We start from the raw sequence: 24,197 nt of genomic DNA on the forward strand, positions 1-24,197 counted from the left end.
ATTACTGATGGTATGTACTTGTAGATATATAATAAACGGGGATAAAACGTGATATCCTGTATTTTGTTAACATGGCATGTTTTAGTTCAAGATAATTTTGTAACACTGAACACAGTACTTTCGTCATCGCTAACTCCAGTAATGTCCACAACGTTTGAGGAATCAAATTTAATGTCAGTAATGTACATTCAAATTTAACTGCACTTAACGTTATGCAATCAGCATTAGGTTGATGTTGAATACACACAGATAAGCTATCTGAGCTCATAGAAAACGGCAATCGCAACATTTGCAATAGAGCAATAAATCAATATATTTACATTTTTCACTACAACCCTACTACGTAACCGTACCAAGCACAGTTTGTATTCATCAGTCTATGAACTGCCATCTGCTTATTGTGACGTCATTATCATGGAGATGCCACAATTGCCGTGCCAGCTATTACAGAAGATGTCTGTTCAAAAGGCTGTTCCGTTTTTGAGAATAATGAATTTTTTATTCACTATAGATGCAAAATGTTTGCGGATTTCATCATAAAATTGTTATCTAACGTATAAGCATGTAAATGAAGCCGGGCTTCATGGAATTTGCCTTTGTCCAGTTGGCATTCATAATGGCTAAAAATGCCAAGTGACGGACGTACAATGCTTGAGTGTTCAAAAACGTACAATCTATAAGCATAGTCACCCTATGACCAAATGATCGCAGATTACCAGGGTTCACTCCATGCCATTTCGACATTGTTTTTACATCAATAACTAATCAATGAGTTGACCAAATTGGTCCTTTATCATATATGGTGTGTTATGCCGAATGTTCGTAATACAGCTTCGGTGTTTATTTCCTCCTAGATTGAATTCATTTTCCTTTTAGACCCAACCCTTCCCATAAGGGCATTTTTGGGCAAAATGTGGTTTGATATCATACATAACTTTATGGCTAGTAGCAATTTAACGGAGTTAGCACTGATTACTCCTATTAGGCCCCTCCCTCCTGCACCATAAAGGTCAGGACTTACACTTATACAAGTCAAGTCCAAAGGATGTTTCCGTCCAAATGTGGTTACAATCCATGCAGAACTGTATGGCTAGTAGCAATTTAAAGAAATGTTGACGGATAAACAATGGATTGTCGACGGACGGACGGATGGACAGACGGACGATGATGGACAACGCGTCATGACAAAAGTGCAACTGTCTTTCAGGCCTGGTGATCTAAAAATCAAAATAAAAAAAGAAAATGTTTGTGACAAAATCCCTGTTATGTCTCTTTTCTTTTCCCCAAAAAAGCCAGACGAACGACTTATACATATATATTAATATAAAACGTTCACCTACAAATGTATGAATGTATGTAAACGTCAGATGTCACACCTGTGGGACAATAAACGCTAATCAATACTTCTTTAATGTTTATTTTTATTGTTCTCCATACAGAAAAAAAACAAATGTTAATGGCTATGAATAATGTATACATTGTATACAAAGGTATATTGTGCAATATAATTAGCTTCGTATCGGATGGTATTGATCTAGCAAACAACATGCTAAGTTAATAACCAAGACCCAAGAATCGTCTTCAACGGAGCGTATCGACCTCTGACCTTTATTTTTTGGTTATTTTTGTATAATGTAGGCAAGCATCATTTGATATTTACCTATTTTACATACATAAGCTAAGAACCACCTTAAAGCGATTGATGCTATCATACAAAATCAAAATTTAATATTAGAATCCCTTTTCATAAATAATATTACGCAATAGTTATAGGGATATTTTCCACATGTAAATTATAAGAGAAAAATCGTTTTAAACCAGTAAACTATATACGGGTGGATGTGTATTAGTGAGTAAGATTTAGGATATTGCAACATATACATGTACCTTTGTCATCTCACAATCGTCTTATAAATAATTTACGTTCAGTGATGAATCCCGAACAAAACTACGTCATTTTACGGTTTAATCAATGATGTAACAGTGTACATTTCTATTAAAGCATGCGATCAGAAAAAGCCCATCTATCTTCCTAAAAGAATGATAAAACAGATAATGGGTATATTTCCACTTTTATTACAAACAAATTTCTTATGTGACCACACATTATACAATTATTGCAAGGCATTATTGAAGACCATTACTCCAATCGCATGATTTATTAAAGTGAAATGTCGGACAATGGAAACCAGTCTCATTGCATTCATTGACCTTCCAAAAGTCATGACATATCAAAACGACTGTATGCTGTTCAACTTTGACAATTAAAATATTGTAATTTAAATAAATTAATAAAAATCAGAAAGTAATACATTTGAAAATCAATGGAATTGTTTGTTTAAACGTATTTCATTTCATCAAATAGTCTGAAAAATTAGTTATAAGCATTGGAGCACAATTGTTTAACTTCATCCGTTCATCACTATTGTGACGTCATGATAACTTCGCATAACTCTCTGATTTTTATACTTCATAGTTTACACCTGAAAACCACTTCAAATAAGCAGATTCTCGGGAAAATTTTGTTTCATATAGGATCAAATATTGTTTCAGGGTATTTTTTTAGCTTTAATACAAAAAAGGTTTGATTTTCATTAAGAACCTAATCAGTTGGTCATGTTAGAAAACATTTGAAGGTTTCAGTTACCGGTTCCAGTAAGAAATGTAAACATAAACTGCCCAATCTAGTTTAAGGCATCTATTCGTGGTTTTCACGTCCTTGTTTATGCTTTATAATAAAGAAAGAAACCAAGGTAGATGATAAAACTTGTATCTTGTACCTTAGCATTTACGACAGCAAACGCTGTAGTATAATTTCACGTCTTTAGTGTATTGTGCATCATATGAGTTGAAAAAACTTCCTGCTCGGCACAACCAATTGCAGACATCCAATGTCATTTGAAGACATGGACACATGTAAAGATCAAGTATATGATATTAGTGAATATACATACAATCCTATAACATATATCTGTGTTTTATTTTAATATGTATAATACTCATTCTGTTATTACAATCGTATAGGTATGTTTTACCCATTTTTTTGTTTTAGTGATAATCTTTTTAACGGTAATTAAGCAGATACTTAATTTTAACAATCATCTTGTTTTAGCGTATTACTTAAGTCTTTGTAAGACATGTATAAACGGTTTTTTTTCTTTTTGTCATACACATAGACAGGTGACTGACTGGGAACTGACTGTAGATTTACGATCTGGTGGGTTATGGATGGACTTATGGGTCTGACAGAAATAACTTGGGACTGGGTTGTCTGACTGGGCACTGACTTGTGACTGCTGGTCTGACAGACGGATTGATGGACAGACTGGGAAATGACTTGGGACTGTTGGTCTGACAGATGGATGGATGGACAGACTGGGACATGACTTGAGATTGTTGGTCTGACGGGCGAATGGAGGGACTGACTGGGGAAAGACTTAGAACTGATGGTCTGACAGCCGGATGGATGGACTGACTGAGGAATGATATGTGACTGATGATCTGTCAGACTATGGAACGGTTGAACTTGGGGGTCTGACAGAGGCCGGATGGACTGATGAGGATGGAGTGTATACTGGTGACCCGAGGGGAACGTTGGACTCGAGCTCGTGGATCTGATATTAGTCGGATATATTGACAAGGGATTGACTGGTAAGTAAGAGACAGAACGGATGAATTGACGGTGGAGGTCTGGTTACCGACGGGTTGACGGATGGGGTGGGGATGGAAGTTTTGTTTCATGCATTTTCCCATTTTTTATTCATTATCGGTAATATATTAGCCACATACAAACACTCCGGTTGATGTCTCCGACATATTCGCTTGTATAAGGTTATAAAGTAAAATATTTTAACATCGGAGATATCTCTTTGAACACTTTGAACTGTCTTATTTTTGTATTTTCATTTATATACTATACTAAGCTACTCATATTTATTTGTCTTTCAATTTAATTACATGTTTAAAATGTTCTTAAATGGACATCTGATCATCTTTTATTTTTAATTTTTATTTTTTTTATTTTTTATCAGTGTTACTTTACAAAGACATAATCGGTTTGTTGACATGTTTGAGGTAAACAAGAATCACTAGTTTGTATAGGGACAATTGTCCGAGGATATATTTGATGTAAATATAAAAAGACGTTTGTATAAGGACCTTTGTTTGTGAACTCATTTGATGTAATTAATCATTGATGTAAAGGGACATTCGTCCGTGGAAGTATTTGATGTAAATAAAATTATTTGTAAAGGGACATTTGTCCGTGGGAGTAAAGAGACATTCGTCCGAGGAAGTATTTGATGTAAATAAACATGTTTGTAAAGGAACATTTGTCATAGATGATTTAAGTTGATTTAAATATAAAAAATGTAAAGTGACATTTGTTTGGGAATATATATTTGATGTAGCCTTCTACAACCATCTTCTACAAGCAACACAGTTGTCAGCCTTTCTGACCATCATCAAACTGTTGCAGAAACTGCCCTTCTGACCAAAGGCCTTTTTTTTGCCAGGTTCCCAAAGAAGTTAACCAAACCGAACTCTTTGATGACATGGAAAAGTTCTACAGGCTTCTCAGATTACGTGTGCGTTTTGCCAGTGATGATGACTCAGATGGTGTTGATGATAGACCACCAGCTCCACCTCCTGTTGCACCCCCATCAACCCCTTTAAGAAAAAGAGCGCTTGGAACCCACCACCCAGTCGAGAGCCCGTCCTTGAAGCATAGATCAAGGCAGTGAGGGAGGAAGTTGCTGCTCACAATGATCGTGCCCAGATCAATAAAGACAACCTATCTACATCAGAACGCCGAGCACTTCATTCACTACAAAAAATGCTGAAATTGTCATCAAACCAGCAGATAAAGTCGCGGCAGTTGTAATAATGAGCAGGAGAGACTATATTACAGAAGCAAATCGTCAGCTCTCTAACGCACAATTCTACCAGAAACTGGATAGGGACCCCACCGAGGAACACGCCAAACTGGTCAATGACACCTTAGAAAGGATCTTAGACCGAGGAGATATTGACGAAGACACAGCGAGATTTTTACGACCAGAGAATGCTCAAACATGCAAATTCTATCTCCTTCCCAAAATTCACAAACCTGGCCACCCGGGCAGGCCAATCATCAACTCTATAGACCACCCTACCGAAAAGATATTTTAGTTTATTGATTTCCATTTGCGCCCCATTGTTGAAATATACCATCTTATCTAAAAGATACTACTAATTACTTGAATAAAACGCCTTGTCATGACCTACAAGATGGCACTCTGTTAGTTACGATGGATGTTATCTCTCTCTTCACCAACATCCCGCACGCGGCCGGCATTGCTGCCTGTCGTGCGGCATGGGACAGACGTGTGTCTAACCATCCGTCGACCCAGAGTTTAGTAGATCTCCTTAAACTTGTTCTCACCCTTAACAACTTTAAGTTAAATGACGACAACTACTTGCAAATCAGTGGTAGTACAGCTTTGGGCACCAAGATGGCTCCTTCGTATGCCAATGTGTTCATGAGACACATTGAATCTGCAATCTTAACATCAGCCCCAACCAAACCTTTCAGCTAGCTCAGATTCATTGACGATATTGAAATCAAAATGGACCTCCAACCGACAATCTCTCGATGAATTTATTGAACATGCCAACACATTCCACAATACCGTCAAATTCACTGCCGATATATCATCAGATACCAATATATTTTAGACACTAGATCCACCTTAGTTGAAGGGCCATTAGTACTGACTTGTATTCCAAACCTTCTGATTCTCATCTATACCTCCGTCCCACCAGTTGTCATCCTTTGCATACCATCAGAAGCATTCCCTATGCACAAGCTTTACGAATCAGTCGAATAGTGTCCGACAATATCACCTTCGAACGCCGGTGCGAAGAGATGAAATGCAACCTTTTCTCTAGAGGATACAAATCGCGTCTGATCGACCAAGAAATCGACAAGGTCCGTGCCCTAGATGGAGCCAATCTCTTTATATACCAAACCAGAACTGCCACTCATTGTTTTCCCGTGTGGTAACATTCAGGAACCACTGGAATATCATTGAGTCATCAACAAAACTTAGCCGTTTTTTCCAAGAGCCACCGCCACTAGCCTACCGCAGACCAAAAAATGTAAAAGACCTTGTAGTGAGCAGCAAACTTCCTCCTCTTGCTACTGCTGCGCAAACGGGTTCATTCCAGACATGCAACAAAAAATGGTGCATGATGTGTCCATACACAGCATCCACAGACACATTTGAATGTGCTGTCAACAACAGAGCAATTTGGAAAGTAGGTAAACATAAATGGATCGCTGAAATGCAAGAGACGGGAGCAACTCCCCACTTTATACTTGCGTGATGTACATACGTGCAATAAGTCAGGAACCTCCCTTCGCGGTGCCCTGTCGAATGAAAAGTCTCGTTTGAGTTTTGACTTATCATTCTTACGCTATATATAAATTGTTTTATAACAAATATGGCTTAAACTTCATTTGTCAACCATCGCAAATTAGAAAATAATCTTAAAATATGGAAAACTAATATCTCTTGTCATGTCAGCAAGTTTGTCGTTCATTATAACCTCGCTTTCGGCCAGCTTTCGTTTTGTGTTCCAAAACTAGAATATGATCATTATCATTTTTGAGGTAGGTATTCCCCACGTTTTCCTGCCGTTTTAGATAACCAATCATTGTAATAAAATATTCAATAAACATCTGAAAACCATATCTAAGCATACAGAACAACTTAAATAAGGTTCATGTCCCTTTAATAATTACTTTATATATATACTTTGTCCCGCATTACTGTTCGTATCCTATCATATAATCGTGTTCGTTTTGTATGTCTTGATAAAGGGGCAGATCGCCTCGAAAATTTTGTTTGTACACACGGTTGGAATTACTTCCTTGTCCCATATTTACCATTTGAAGTAATTCGTATCCAACAAATTTACGTTTGATTGGATCCCGTGTCATCTGGAAAATCCTGTTGATATTACGTCTTTGACACTTATTTGATGCAGATATAAAACAAAATGCTTCTAAAGGGATCATCCCTTCAATTTTCATTTAATACATTTTGTTTTGTTTGTTCAGCATCATAACCGGTTTATAAGAGAAAAGAGAATTTAAAGCCACTATCCATATCTGCGGTTGTATGCATATTAATTTGCAAGATAAGTATATCGTTAAAATAATAATGATTTTACAATAAATATCTTACAAATTCATTTAAACATTATTGGTCTTTAGATAAATATCACGAAAACAAGTCTTGGCAATGAAATAGCAGCAATTATCATTCAGCAACCAATAAATGTTGTTAGATTAAGCAAAACGATTAGTATTTCTTATATATTCTTGGACTGTCAGGCGTATGCTTTCATTATCTTTCGGACTAAATGCATCATAATCATGAAGTATCAAATTAATATTCGAATTATACAACGACAATTTTCTCATAAGTAGGACACGGTGGTCATCGCAATGTCCCTGGCATTCTTCGTTCGATTTGTCCAATAACTGAGGAAATCATTGGTATAGCTGAAACCTATAAATCATAAATGACTTTCTACATCTCTAGTAAATTGTTTTCAGTATGGAGTTTCAGAGTCAGCTAACCATTAGTAGACATTACGATGCTTACTGTATATTAATTATCAGCTGTCGCTATACACCTGTGTCAGCCTGATTTCATGTGATATTCATACAACAGAGCTACAAGTATGATAATTACTATGCATTTTCGAGGCATAGTACGTGTTTCTTTCTAACGTATCTGACTACATGTATCCGTCGATAAGTCAATACATGTATAGTGTCAGGAAAACCGACACATTCTTATAATCAATAAACAGCTGATTAAAAATGAACACGTGTATGGATGGCGAATACACAAAGTATGCATTTCAGGTACAGTATTCACAATTCTGTTTATAATCCATGATGACTGTATATTTAGTACATGCAATATTTATTGCTGGGGTAACAAACATATACAGACTAACAGAAAACTTATCTACACAGGGCCTTTTGGCTTATTTTTCCAATCATAATGTTTTCATCATATTGAAATATCTAGTATGAAGGGAAGCAATCCTATTTATTTTGAATACATTTTAATGGTTTGTTGTACTACAGCTCTTTGGAGACTAGTTTACACCTGATACATGTAGGTGGATTTCTGTGGGTATTTCATATTGTCCGTTCGGGAATTCTGCATCACAATTGATCAGGTTATACCATACATGGTGATAGTGCTCAGAGACAATGACAAAATAACGCATTAGATACTTGTTTTGGAATTTTGATCAGGGGGCTTTGACACGGTGTGAATTACAACTCGTATTTCATGACATTAATTGAAATCACAAAAAGCTGTTTTCGTACGTTGTTACATAACATATAAATAGCGCATATCATATTTCAATTATTACTCACAAAATATCAATATTGAGTAGCAGACAGAATAACGAACAATCGTCGTCTCCCCTATTAATCAGAAATTGATAAATGGAAGATGATTACTCAAAATAATGTATTATCGTTTTCGTGTTAATAATTAATTTGGCAGTTTCCAATTCGTATCCGTAGGTAGCAATTCTAAAATGGACCCACAATACGTAATTAAGATCTGTCTATGGTTGAGGATATCTCCATTGTGTAACATCATCCAGCCGACCAGTTCAACCACGGCTGGTATGTTGGGTTGGAGGGGACAAGAGTTCATTAACATTGAAGTTAACCATCTAAAACGCAGAAAGTAAGCTGGATTTACTTTGAAAGAAATAAACAACGGGATTTGCGTTGAAAATATCATGAATATTCGCATGTATGGAAAGAAATCAGGAGTTTTTTTTCGATTTTTTTTTTCAAAATGGCGGAAAATATAGTAGTAAAATTGCAATTAAACGCGAAAAAGATACTCTTTCATACGTTTATAAGAACGATAGGGATATTCTACCCTCGGAATCGCAAAATGTTATAAAACCCTCGGCAAGCCTCGGGTTTTATTACATTTTGTGACCCTCGGGTAGAATATCATATCCTTCATATCCACATATGAAAGAGTCTTATAGTATCATATACATGAATATGACATACATTTTATATCAAAGTGCATTTTGTTGTTGTTTTTAGTTTCCCGATAAAAGTAAATAAGTATTGTGTATTTTCAGTCAGAGTTTGCGTTGTCTTACTTTCGAAACTTTCTGACTTTATTGAATGCAAGAGGTGTGATCAAACTGCATGCACGATTTATAGTAAGTAGTTTTATAAGTAGATTGATTATGAACATTTAACAAGTGATAATCCTAATTATTGGTGCTCCTGTGTAGTTCCAAACACATCTATTTCATTATTATTAGTAGTAATAGGTAAACTCGCCAATAATCGCACCAATAATGGCCAATATTCTCCAATAACCCCAAATGCCGGTTGAAATCTGATGTTGGGGCGAAGGTGGTAGCTTTGGTAGAATATGGTGTAGGATAGAAATGTGATTGTTGCAGTTAAAGAATATACATTGTTATCAAAAATTTTCAATTGTGATTTATTTAAGAAATCGAGTTATTTATGTCTACCGAAGTAAGACTCCGTGTGTCAAAACAGTTATAACCAATATGTGCCAACAGCCAAGACCAGGCCCGCTCAATAGACGTTTGTGACTCTCTAGATAATAGACAGCAACGTAAACAACGGATATAGATATTCTACGTGATTGTCATAACATCTAGTAAAACTCCAAGCTTGTCGAGGGATTTAAAACATTTTTACATCTTGTGATCCCGAAGGAAGAATATCCCTTTCATTCACATCCAAATATTTCTCTCATATCTCGAGGTTTTGTTTACAAGTACATGTAATTTATGATAACCTGCCATTTTCAGGAATTTTGGAAAAACTCCAACTGTAAGTCAATTGTTCATACATGAAAATTGCATGATATTTTAACGCAATGTCCCTTGTTTGCATTCTTATAACGTCAGCATAATTTCTGAAAACAAAGTTAACATACGTGAAGAAAATAGAAATTTAGTGACGTCATGAAATTGTACTGCATGCGTAGCCGTGTGATACAGCCTCACGCGCCATCAGTGTTGAATGGGATGTTACTTCCGTAAATATGAGAGAAATGATGCTGACATCTTTATCATTTTATGACTAAAACGAGTGTTACAGCAGTGATCTTCATTATATCTAATAGGCTTTAATATAACAGCAAATATTTCCGCTCACTAAATATCTAAACACGACAAACCATAATGACTTAATATTGCACCTACTGGCAATACATTTCAGTGTCTCCGACAGAGAAATCGGCATTTCACTGTCTCTGGAAATGAGTTAAATATAGTACCAAATCATACAGGTGTATGCATGTATAGACTTATGATATACATGGCATAGTATAGAATAATATTTAATTTTATCTGTATGAAATGTAATGCTTTTAATTATTATTCTATATCTTATTATAAATTTAGAAATTGAACCTTCCATAAGATAACACAGTATCACAAAGTAATTTGGTTTGCTCATATTCAGTATTATCATATTACAGAGTTAACTGCCCTTGCAGATAGATGTTGATTGTAACGTCATGTGTTTGCAAGCATAACGTCGTACTTTTCAGGGTAAACGACGTGAGTTTCGCTCACAAAATAATGACGTCACAATGAACATCTATTCGCAAGGAGGTAACTGTAATAATCAGAGAAATTTACTTATGTGATTATACAATAATAAAAAGGCAATAGCTGAAAGCCATTACTGACGCATGAATTATTGACAACTACCAATGGAAATAGCGAGCGAATTGCAGTGTTTTCAATACTTCATTTTTCAGCAAACCAGGAATGGCTAATGATATAAGCTTCTTGGATGAATGAGGCAATAATTACAAACTGCACATTCTGATCATCCCTTCAATTTTCTCTTACAGATTTGGTGTTGTTCAGTTTAGTCATTATCATACCAGGTTTTAAATCATTTAAAGCCAGTACACATTATAGGCAGGTGAATACATAGGACTGCGTAGGCTTTAGTATATTCTTGTATATACATATGTCCTCTCAAAATAATAGGACAAGTGGATTGATTATTGCTATAATTGTATTCACTTTCTCAATGATTTGCTTCTTACACATTACTTGTACAAATATTTTAAGCTTTGTATTTGACTCCTTTAATTAAGATATGCTAAAACACCTTCTTCAAAATATCTGTAAACTGTCGAGGTTTAGCGGACAAATTTAAATGCAGGGTTGTTTTCGCATACTTATAAAAACTAACGTAATTCGTCGAATACCCCTCATTCCTCGAACAGAAATATATCCCCGTTTCATCAAATATATAGTATTTACCCATGTATTCGTCAGTTTCTTTTGTACATACTGCAATCCAAAACTATGAAGTTCTATTGAGTAGGTGGGTAATGCCCACCACCATTATATCTAAAATTGAAATTAATACATTTGTGAGTGCATTATTTGTCAAACTAACCAGTCTATATTTCCCTATATGTCTGACTAGGTCCCAGCTTTAGAGATAGCCCGAAAAAGGATTGTGACTTTATTTAATTATGTAATCTATATATTGTATATTATCCGTGTGTAGGTGGGTTTTACCTGTCACCACATTATTCCCTGCTTTTTTTTGTATATATGTACTGACTTGGATAATTGTAAGTCACTAATCTCTCCACTCAATAATAAGGTATATGAGATTACCTACATAAATGGCACATTGATAATTGATACTCTTGCATAAGGAATATTTTGACATATACTAACCTGTAAACATGATTAAGGACATGTTCCACTGAGTAGGTGGGAAATACCAGCCACTGCTTTACAACCTTTTTGGATCTTGTAATTTCTTTGTTTATAGTTAACATTAATGTTTTACAAATATACACAACTTCATACATCCACGTGACTGTGCTGTATCAGTATATGTTGTAGGTGGGGTTACCTGCCACCCTTTACTGTGACCAGATCTTTGTATGAAATCTATGCATTTGTTTTAAATGATTAATGTGTTGTTTTTGCATGTACTATCAGTAGTCACAGTAAATGTCTAACAATTTGAGACTAATACATATGAAGTGTAGGTAGGTTTTGACCTGCCACAACAGTGCTTAGTACCACTTTATTTATACCAGTAATATTCTACATCCCGATCAATATATTGTGGTTTTTTCTCTCATCAGCCCAGCAACAGTATCTTTTTTGTCAATATATATACAATAGCCTATAACATGAGTTGGTGAGGAGTACACTCGTCACTCTGTTGGTCAAATATAGTCAGGTCATTTATTAGTGATACTTACATTCACAAACATGGCTGATAAACAAGCAGTTTTACCAGTGAGACCGGTGGACGCAAAAACAGATAAGCAGATAAACAAAATCCAAAAACTCTGAAAATGAAATATGTGGGCGTTGTGATTCAAGACTTGATGACAACTTGATGTGAACAGTGTTTTTGTCAACATGTACGGCTGTATAGTAAACGGTGAACTTGAAAATTTCCTTTGGACGTGCTCAACATGTGCCATGTTATAACCAACATTGATAGGGATGGGTTCAGACCAAAGGAAACTCTGTGACAGTACCAATCACCGTTTCAACAAAATTGAGTCTCGATTGGACAAACTTGAAATAGACCACAAAGATCAAATTGAATCTGGAATTGATAGTATAAAAGAATCGGTGACAACGGGAATTAAAAGTGAATTCAAAACACAGAAGAGTTAGTTGATGAACGTCACAAAGAGTTAAAGGAGTGCAAGAACAAGAGGTTAAATATCATACTGTTCAATGTCCCGGAAAAGACTGACCAGAACAACATGGACAGGAAAATTAATGACCAAAAGGATATAGACGATCTGACACAAAGCTTAATCGGTAAAAACATAAATCTTACCACTCAATTCAGAATGGGAAAGTACAATGCTGCCAAGACCAGACCTCTTCTTATAGTAATGATAGAAGAGTCAGAGAGGAAGGCATTCCTAGAAAACGCTCGATATATATCGGATAAGGCTCCGACTCGTTTGAAAAAGGTTATCCTGAAAAGTGACCAAACAAAAACACAATGAGAAGAAAAAAGAAAAAGAGAGAAGAAATAGGAGCACCTAAAAACCCTCTCTCTCTCAGTGCTGAAACAATACTAAAATATATAGAACTGTTTACACCGAGACGTCAATCTAAAGGCATTCAGGGTAGAGAAAGACTGAACCTACAGTCAAACAGCACATCAAAGGGGCCCAGGACTACACTTCCAAATATTTCTCCTCCCCAAAAGGAGCTGTCACCAAAGAATCCTCAGACACTATACCTTTCAGCCCTGTAGCTCCAACTATGGCGACAAGTTTTTCTAACCATGATACCCAAATGTCAGATGACCTATACTCGCAAGAGACCCTACTAGATCATAGAGATGACATAACCTTCCCATATGCGGAATCATCAACTTTTGCTGACACAACAGGAAACGCCACAATTACTGAGGTCACAGATGATGAACCAACATCACTAACGGTAGAGAGGGCATAGAATACAGTTTTTAAGAATTTTAACCGCTATCAAGGATTGGCAAACCTTAAAGTTTTATACAGTAATGTGGACACGTTAACACTATCAAAGAAAACTGAACTGGAAGTAGAAATTACAGGGGAAAAAACCCGGATATAATATGTGTAACGGAACTTTATCCAAAATATTCCATTGATGTCATAAACAACCTGTTATATTCCATCGACAACTACAGTGTTTATTTTGGAAAATCTTCAAAAAGAGGCGTGGCCATTTACATATTAGATCATCTATTACCCATGACGCAGTAGACATTAACTCCACTTTCGACGAGTATGTTATATGTAGAATAAAACTGAGAAGAGGAGATAATTTAGCCATATGCTGCATTGATAGAAGCCCTAACAGTAATGAAGATAACAACAATAAACTAACAAATCTACTGGAAACCATCTCTATTGGTAGCTTCTCGCACATATTACTGGTGGGTGATTTTAACTGTAAAGAAATTGACTGGAATACTAACACAACTTCTTTAGGTGAGGTACACATCGCCACGAGGTTGCTGGAGGTAACAAGGAACTGCTTTTACACCCAACATGTCAAAAGACCAACAAGAATTAGGGAGAATTAAATTCCTTCTTTACTCGACCTCATCCTAACAAATGAAAAATGATTACAAACATCAAGGTCAACCCAGGTTTAGGTAAAATTGATGACCTAATGTTAGAATTTGACCTATTATGCTATGCTGAAAACCTGGAACAAAACATCGATAAATGCAACTTTCTTAAAGGTAATTATGTATCTATTAACAAAGAGTTGGCTGAACACGCATCAGAAGATACTTCAAATATGGATGCGGATGAACATTGGACACACCTTATGAATATTTTATCTTCCACTATTGAAAAAACATGTACCATTATACAAGAGACGACCCAATGAAATCCGCAAACCATATTTCGATAAAGATGCAATATCTGCTGTAAAGAAGTGTAACAGGAGAGGAGAAAATGTAGCGGCCAGACCGTGATTCGAACCCGGGACCCTCCGAATACTAGCCGAGAGCTCTACCGACTGAGCTACCTGGTCACCGATGATCGACCAAGTCCTATCCCGCTACACTACTCCCTCCTTTCTCGAAGTCTTCGCCCTCGAAGACACACGAGACCCTTCCAAACACCACCGCCGTGGGCCATTTAGTTGGGCGCCAATTTTGTAACAGGAGAGGAGAAAATGTAGCGGACCCTCCGAACACTAGCCGAGTGCTCTACCGACTGAGCTACATGGTCACCGATGATCGACCAAGTCCAATCCCGTTACAGAAGTATCTCCACTGCAAAACAGACAACAACTATCAATCGTACAAAATTGCCAGGAACAAAGCCACAAGACTGTTGCGAAAATCACAAAGATCTTATCAAAAATCCATAGATGAAAACGTAAAGGACAGTCCAAAACTCTTCCAGAATTATTTCAGATCAAAAACAAAGACAAAATCTACCATTACAAGAGTCAATAACCCAAATAGAGACCTTACAGAAACAGACGAAGAAACACAGCAGAAGTTATGAACGAATTTTTTGTCAGTGTATTTGTGAAAGACGGAAATACCCATATACCTCCGTTAACCCTGAGGAATAAACCAAGTCCACTGGAAATTTTTTAAATCACGGAGGAATAGTACTAAAGGCACTATCTAAACAAAAACCAAATAAATCACCTGATCGGAAAATCATCCGAAACTTCTATTAGAAACAAAGGACGCCATGGTAAAGCCATTAACATCAATAATCAAAAAATCAATCGAGGAAAGTGTACTGCCAAAACAATGGACCACAGTGAATGTCTGCCCAATACACAAGAAAGGCTCAATAAAGAATACAAACAATTATCGTCATATTAGTCTGTCATCTGTACCCTGTACAATCATGCAGAGGATTATAAGTGACAAAATCATGGAATACGTAAATATCAACAATCTATTGTCACCAGAAAAACATGGATTTACGCCAGGCAAGTCTTGCGCAACACAGCTTCTGCAGGTACCATAGACTTCTCATACATAAATTACAATCCTATGGAATTGGAGGCAAAATTCTGTCATGGATACAACAATATCTATCGGGACTACAACAAAAGGTTACTATAAATGGGACAAGCTCCAAAACCAAAAAAGTAAAGAGCGGTGTACTATTTTTAATTTATGTCAACAGCATCCCAGAGGTGGTGAATTGTGTCGCCAAACTATTTGCGGATGATACCAAATTGTATGAATGAAGTTAAATAAAGAAAAATGCAAGCATATGTAAATTGGCAATATTCCCATTAACAGACAGTACTGCATAAAGGATGGCAACTACAGAATCCAGCTTGGGAAAACCAACAGTGAGAATGATCTGGGAGTCACAATGGATAATACCCTGAAATTTACGAACCAAGTTAACAAAGCTACACCAAAGGGAAACCAAATCATGGGTACCATATTTAGAACATTCACATATCTTGACAACCAAACCTTTAAAACACTGTATAAGACTCTGGTTAGGCCTCATTTGGAATACTGTTCTGTCGTTTGGTCTCCCTGGACAAAAAAGATATAAAAACCATAGAAAACGTCCAACGAAGAGGTACAAAAAGACTTGTTAACCTTAAAGATCTCTCCTATCCTGACTGATTAAAAACCTTGGGTATCCCAACACTCGAGTATAGAAGACTGAGGCTGATACGGTGGAAGCCTTTAAAATAATCGACAAAATCGACATTGTTACCAGTGAGAACATGTGTACTCCAATGAGACACACAGGTACAAGAGGTCACAACACAAAAAAACTCTACAAAAAACCCTTTCGTCACAATTCAGCCAGAAATGTTTTCAGTAATAGGAAAGTGGAGTCCTCGAATTCTCTCCCTGTTGATGTGGTCAATGTGAGAACCTGAACATTTTCAAACATAGATTAAACAAGCACTGGAAAAACCACGCCACGATTTTTTTTTTACTATCAACTTGGGAACAACAGTATATTATACAAAAACCTAGGACATACTATTAAGGGTTTTAAGCAATCACTTTAAATATTTTACCATGATTGTACATATCACTATATATATCTACAAGCCTTTTTTGGCTTTCCAATGATGTTGGACTTATGAGAAACTGATGAGAAACATTCGTCGAACCGGTGTTCGGCCCTTGAGAATCGTTTTACCTGTGTCACACCTGACTGCGCCGACCTACACGGATAATTGCTCATGATCTTGTGTTTATACAGGATTGGGTAATTAAAGGATTAGCGGTGTCAGCATTACCTACCTTAACTTTATTTGAACATTTCAGACTAAGGCATTAAATTATCAATGTTTCTCTCGTAGTAATTTTCGCTATGAATACGAAATACGGAAGTTGTTGATCCGTGTTAATAGAAAGTACGCATTATGAAATGACAAAGAAGCGGAAGAAATCGCTGACGTCCGCCTAACTATCAAGTTCATTTTTTTCTATGTTGTTTTTATTCGAAAGGCTAACGCAATCTTATTTATCGAAAGATGTAAGCGATACAACACGATATGCAAATTACATGCGATACCACACGATATGCAAATTACATTTTATCAGTGCGTTCCGTATCTTCTCCCGTATATTGTGTTTTTTAATTTTACTCGTGAACACATGCAACCTAACGCTTTTAGATCCAAAGATATCGTTTCTTATGTCCGTAATTATGCTGGTTAGTAATTTTATTGTAAGTATGTATTTTGTAAATGTGTTAATTGATTTGTGATAATTAAATAATAGAAAATGTACAGCAAAGTAATATCATTTGTTGATTTTAATTTTAATGTCGATTATTTTATATCAGATAGACTATCTACTAGTAATTAGTTCAATGAAGTATTCTCTATTATATTAGATTTCGTGTTACAACCCTTAATGTTACCCTTACGATGGACCGAACCGCTTCTATTGTCCAGCTTTTCCACCCAAGATACACGGGTGCCAAATAGAGTAGTCGATCTTTAACCATATACTTAGCACCGACATTTCTATTTAAGGCCCACTACCTTTCCGAAACAAAAAAGTCAAGTTTCTTTAAAACATTAATAAATTAAGGAAATATATATCGATGGCCTAAGATGAGGTAACAATACCAAACAAATGAAAGATCTCTTGCGTAAACTATGTTAACAGTGAAGATTCATTTCGGGTTTAGTCGTCTGACGCAGTGATAGTCAACTAACGCTCGGTAATTAGGACGACGCTGGGAAATATAATACATATTTTTAATAACATATATTTTTAAAAACTAAACGCCGTTTCAGAAAGTAGTGCGCCTTTAACCTTATTTTAGGATACTTACAACGAACTCCTGGTCCCAACAACATCCATTTACAACACAACAAGGGCCTTTGATATGAAATACTGTCTCTCTGTCAGCATCCCTGATACTGTAGTGTGGTGTCCAAAAACTTCGCCTGTAATTAAGGAGAAGGTAGCAATTATTTTTTAATTGAAGCACCTGAATGAATATCATTTTATGTATAGCATTGATGCAACTCTCTAAGATCAGATACGAAGATCTTTTATAAATTTGATTTAGGTGTATATGTGTACAATATACTTTTACTTGTGGTAATACTGCATTTGTATTTATTATATCTGTCAAGGATTTACATGGCAAACTACTTGGTCAACGAAACCATGATGTGGGTCCGTAATATTTGAATTTGAGGTCGTTAAAATCATAACACTCATTTAGATTTACATAAAGCATTGGGAAGTTTTTTTTGGAAATTTACGTTTAGTCTGGATTTGTCTCAAGCCATTAGTTCACGTTTAATCGAGTAAACACTTCAATAATTTATATAACCAAAGATTATTTGTTTTATTGCGCATATGGAAACGTATCTAATACCTAATACTGTACATGTAGCAATTTGCATGTCATATTCATTTGTGACACTCTTAATATGTTCCCTAGAAAAACCGCCTTTTAATGCATACCTCGATTTTTTTATTTTTTTTTTTCGTTTAGTTAATTCTAATCATTAGCTTAGCGCTCTGGAAGTTATAAAAGAGAAATTTGTCGATTTCAGCACATTTTTTAAAACTAAACGCTTATTTTTGCGGTATTGATATTTTCGCGATTTCGCGAGACATTTCTATGTTCGCAAAATAATAAAATGTCGAAAACTGATTGAAACATAAATGCATATACCTCGAAAGCAAGAACGCTAAAATTGATATCTGCTATTCTCTATTATTGAATGTAAAATGATAATAATTACTTATAGAGCATCCGTTTCTATTCTGCACTTACTCTTGTCGTACATATCCTACGACTGTTCCGACAGGAGCCTCTACCGCTATTTCATGCGCCCAAACATCGAAATTCGCCAGCCAGCACAGTCCTGCGCAGCATTTAAAATCTCTCGCACACTTGATGATTTCCTACCAACATAAGCACGTGAGTGTGTATGAAAGTACATTTTTTACATTAATGCTCTCGTGAGTCATAAATCCCCTAACTGGTCTGTATGTATACTTAAAATAAATAACAAAAACATAGAAACATAATTAATCCTCTTGATATCCATGTGAAATAACTCAACTGCCCATTTATGTTATAAGGTGGAGTCCTAAGCATTTCGTTGGAGAGAGCGTGTCCATTTAATATGAAGAATATTATTAATATATGATCGAAATGTATAAGTAATAATCAGTCGTAATGATTTTCTACTGAATGTAACACACACATCTGCTTAGATTCGTACGTGAGGTATTTAGCATGATGTCATATTTTTCAAAATGATGAATATTTCACGAGGGCTTGCCTAACAAGTCCGCATAAACTTTGATAACAAAACTAAGGATCATTGATTGAATTCCAATTGCTGATACTGAGTCATTCAAAAGCGAGAGAAGAAAGAAAAACAACTAGATCATCTCTTGGGTGCAATTGCACCTGGCCCAATATTTATTTCCCTTCTGTGATGTATCTTCCATGAGATTGTATCTTTACATACCTGACCTGAATTATCTGTAATGTGAAGACTAAACCCACGGTTAGAACCACAGCATTGCCGCTCACACATGCCAGACTCTGTCAAAGTCAAATTAGGACAGTCTTAAGAGTATTTTCTGATCACATTATATTTATCATTATGTGCATTTCAATAAAGAATGAGTATGTTGTTAAATAAAACCATTTGTATTACAACTTCTATAATTAAATAAACTTGTGTTCCATTAGCCTCTGAACACGTCTCTCACTTAGTTCTTAATTGATCAATTGAATATTTCTAATTAACAAATTCATTTTACATGCTAATACGTACGCACCTGCAGAATGTTTATGACTGATGCTTCTAAGCAAAATATGTTAAGATCTTTGCATGCTTGATTAAAGGAAAATAATATGAAATTCCATTTAACCGATTTTAGTTTTTGAGGTGTCATAACATTGACAATTAAACAAAGAGATCTTGGTACGTCTGACTCACCCTCTGCTGCAAAATAGACTTGCTGGCCTTCGCTATTAAGTATTTTGTATTTGTTGGCTGCCTCCCAACCCGTAAATACTGAAAACGAATGATACAAAACGGAGTTGTCAATAACGTTAAAACATGATTAAGTTTTTGTGATGATGTTTTATGTAGATAAAAGCATAGCCTTCGTTACGACGTTATAAGATACAAAACATTATATAATTGATTTTGTTGATTGTTTTTTTACTAAAGAGATAAGATATAATACGGCAAATAAAATAGGTAAATCGCTTTGATTAAATCTAGGTATTAATCTCTGAGAAACTGCACGTGTGGTATTACTCTTGTTTGTCTCTATCAACATAGCAGACTTCCAAATACTTGTAATAGGTAACTACGTTATTTTCTTTGTTTTGATATATATGAAGGAGTGTGAAAATATAAATGAACAATTCTCTTGACAGTGATTTCAAAGCTTTTCCAAAATATCTGCTTAAAGGTATCACGAAATAAGTTTTCCTTATGATAACCTTACACAGAAAAAAGGAGTTTAAAGATAATTTTAAGATACTCTCTTTCACTTCTTTCTTTGCTTCATTGCCTTGTGATACATTATATTCGTGTTGGTTACAACTTTTCACTTAGCCAATTCTACGATTCTGCAAATGGTCTTAAAATTATATTTATAAAGGTAAAAAATATCGCTTATTGGTCCCGTTCTTCTCTTAGCTTAAGCTTGTAAATGTTTTTGTTTTGTTTAAATTTCATCTTTTCCTTATTAATTTCGAATATGATTGTTGGTACGTATCATAGCCTGTTAGCTTTATCGTGTTGTGTGTGTTGTCTATTAGACTAGTACATTATGTAATAGCCTTCAGTCTATAGCTAATCACAAACGTGTTATGGCTGGTGTGGGGTCCTTTACAATGCACACAAGGGTTTAAAGCTCTATTACGGAGTTTCTAAGTAGACTGTTATAAATTGTAAAATATTCAATTAGAAATGAACTTTTAAAATATATCATTATATCTCATATTGATAAAAGAGTTTGTAATTAATTGAAACACAGAACATGACCAGGGAATAACACATCGAATTTCCCTGGGTGAAACACAATATCATATTTCCCTAGGGTGCATCCAACAATGGTGACCGCCCATCCTTTCCACAGAGGTATCTCCCCTTCCGATTCAATTGTTTAACAGTGACGGAAGATGCTTAAAACGGAACTGTTTTAAAGTTATGCTTATTTCAGGCATGAGTTGCGATTCGCCCATCATTTTTGGCATAATACACAATTATTTACGTTCCCGGTGCTGTAATATTTACAGAGGACTTTCTGAATGATGCCATAAATGCATGAAATATATCTCTTATGCTGCGGAACGCTTCTGCAGTAAAGTCAAACCTGTTTATAAAGACCTTCTAATGAAACAAGAAAAGAAATGCCTTTAAAGTCAATTGATCTTTATACATACGATAGATTGTGTTGGGGTTGACCGTTTGAGACCCAGAGAAAGTGGTCGTATTACGCAGGTGGTCGTTATACAAAGGTGGTCTCAAGGGCAGGTTTGACTGTATTTAAAACAATCATTATTTAAAAATGTCAATTAGGGGTTTACTAATATTATATATATGTGCTAAAGACGTTTTGTTCTATTTTGGCAAAGTGCCAATAGAGTATTATTGTACTGTCGTTTCATTTTATAATGTTGCTTTATAGACATGTATTTAAACCTTATTAAAAATATGCTTTACATGACATATATAATATAGAATACCTTCAAGATTTTCCATTTGCTGTTTCACGATAAGTTGATCCATTTTTGTGAGGTATTCCAGTCCTTTGGGACAGCCGGGTATATGTTCCGGACGCTTCATCCACTGTATCAGAAGGGGCGGTCCAGGAATTTTCTTAGCGAGTGAAGCGTCAATGTGGACATTGTCTCCTGGAAGTAAGGACACTTTTGTTAAGTTCATAAAAACAAAATGACAACTTTGTTATCAAAACGTATTTTCAAACATAATTCAGTAGATAATTCAGTAGCTTGTAACATAATTCAATAGTTTATAAAAAGAAACATTACTAAGAGTGATAAAGGTATGTTAAAGAGATATTTTTCTCTTCATGTCAAATTCTCAAACTTCTTTTCCTATATCTATTGTTCAAGCAGATGGCACTCTTTAAAAAATGATGACATTTTCAATGGATTGAAATTGAAATGTGTGAATCAACAAATGTTATTAATGTGCTTAATTTCCATTTGCAAAAAAAAAGGACAATGTTATCTGTTTTTGACATTCCTAACATCCTATATTCGTATGATTCTGAATAATGTAACATTTATATTGAGCAATATATATATCAACAGTTTTTAATAGACCATTTGAAAATTATTGTTGGTTCACTGTTTTTTCTCTATTTACTGAAGTCTATCATCACGAAAAAGATGTTCTTTTTCTGTTTAGGTGATTGATGCATATTACTCTTTCTTTATTTTTTAAAACAGAGATAATATCCTGCCACTGGTGTGGATATGGCATCGGAACATGACTTCCTTATCAAAGAAATTGAATTCAGTCCAGTTTTCAGACATTTCTCGAAATGTATCTAAACAAGCAGCTAAATTCCATCCACATAGCATGCATATTTTGATAAGGTTGAACGCATTGTGTTGCAAAAATAGCTATATAGTAACAAACCATACAAACAGTATATACTTAAAAATTCGTAAAATCATGTCAGGAGAATTTGCTAATCATTGATCACTCTATCGATTTTTAGCATAAATATTACTAGTATACTTTCAACAAATATATCTTATGTTGTAAATACACAGCGATTAAGATAAAGACTGACAATTTAATTGCCGTCAGATAAATGAATAGGTGTTAACTTTGTTCACATTCATGATTATAAAGTAATAGGCAGTAACTAGAGGTAAGGATCGGTTCTCTAATACTCTTTTACTCTTTAGTCTAATTCTTACATAAATTGATTTTAATTTCAATTGTAATTTTTTACCAATAAATATGTTAAGATAAATGCATTTATAACCAATCGTCATGCTGTAGATTCACGATATATATCAGTCTATCGTGCAATACAAATTATCATTACAAAACCATATCTATCAAATACCATACCATAGGAATCAGCATATTCTATAATTATCGTCCTTTTTCAATGTCTAGGGGTCAGTCCAGTCTTTGTACTTGTACTTACCATGAACAGGAACCTTGATGACAGTAAAACCCTTAACTTGTCGCTGGGGTTTTGACGACATTGCAGTTAATCTCAATAAAACATAAAACACCGTCTGTAGCTCAGACTTACGTCGATTATTCTCTTAAATACAATTCTACAAATCCATCTAGAATCACACTTTACTATTCCGCTTTATCACAATGGGCACATATCGCAAACTTCTGTCTGGAACCGGCGTACACTCTAGCTTCGTATCATAAATTTGGAATATAAACAAACAATATTGAAGAAGTCTCTGAAACTGCAACCATATGTTCATAAATCCCAATTAATAGACATCAAACGGATTCATTAATTTTTAATGTCCAGACATCATCACAAGTTTACATGTGCATTCCTATTTTTTAAACTTTGCAATAAAGTGAGTATAGGGACTGGAACCACTTAATTCCTCAGCGTGTAACCTGTGCTGCTCCAAACCGTCTGGAATCACATGGCGGTGTATGTTCTCTAAGGGTTTCCAACTGTGAGCGTGTTTATCAGGTGGCACATCTAAATTTATCCTGCAGAAGTTTGATTACACCGCTGTTTTATCGTTGTGAAGAGTTAAACCTCACTGTTATTTTTATCACCAAAATATTTATGTCTTTTTCATTCTTTTGCTGTCTTCACATAATTTGCCCAGCTTTATCGACTGTTTTTCCTGTACTGTATATTCTGTGCTCCATTGACTGATTTCTTTTGAACGATTTTTGTAAGATATTTGAAATTAAATGTAACAACCAAGCTTGTAATACCTACTTATCAGTTATATTAGATTGTATAATACTCATAAAACCCTATGTGTTAAAAAAGACATGTCAATGCATGGTGAAACAACACATTTTCAATTATCATATAGTTGTTTGGACCACTTTGTTTTGTATTGCCAAATGAATTCAGTAATTCTAGAAAT

The 24,197-nt window shown here is 35.2% G+C and overlaps 1 protein-coding gene across 1 annotated transcript in view; it reads right to left on the bottom strand.

Moving 5' to 3' along the window:
- Positions 1-23,691, bottom strand: part of LOC138317219 (phospholipid scramblase 2-like) — a 46,733-nt gene extending 23,042 nt beyond the window's left edge. The window contains exons 1-6 of the mRNA XM_069258774.1: positions 23,261-23,691; positions 21,816-21,983; positions 20,050-20,127; positions 19,573-19,649; positions 18,867-18,997; positions 17,907-18,021 (exon numbers count right to left, since the gene is read on the bottom strand). Of these exons, the coding sequence (XP_069114875.1) occupies positions 17,907-18,021; positions 18,867-18,997; positions 19,573-19,649; positions 20,050-20,127; positions 21,816-21,983; positions 23,261-23,321 (630 nt within the window). The 5' untranslated portion in view covers positions 23,322-23,691. The remainder of the gene's footprint in view (positions 1-17,906; positions 18,022-18,866; positions 18,998-19,572; positions 19,650-20,049; positions 20,128-21,815; positions 21,984-23,260) is intronic.
- Between the last annotated feature and the right edge of the window lie 506 nt (positions 23,692-24,197).

This window comes from Argopecten irradians, chromosome 1, assembly GCF_041381155.1.
Source record: "Argopecten irradians isolate NY chromosome 1, Ai_NY, whole genome shotgun sequence".
NCBI classification, from domain to species: Eukaryota; Metazoa; Mollusca; class Bivalvia; order Pectinida; family Pectinidae; genus Argopecten; species Argopecten irradians.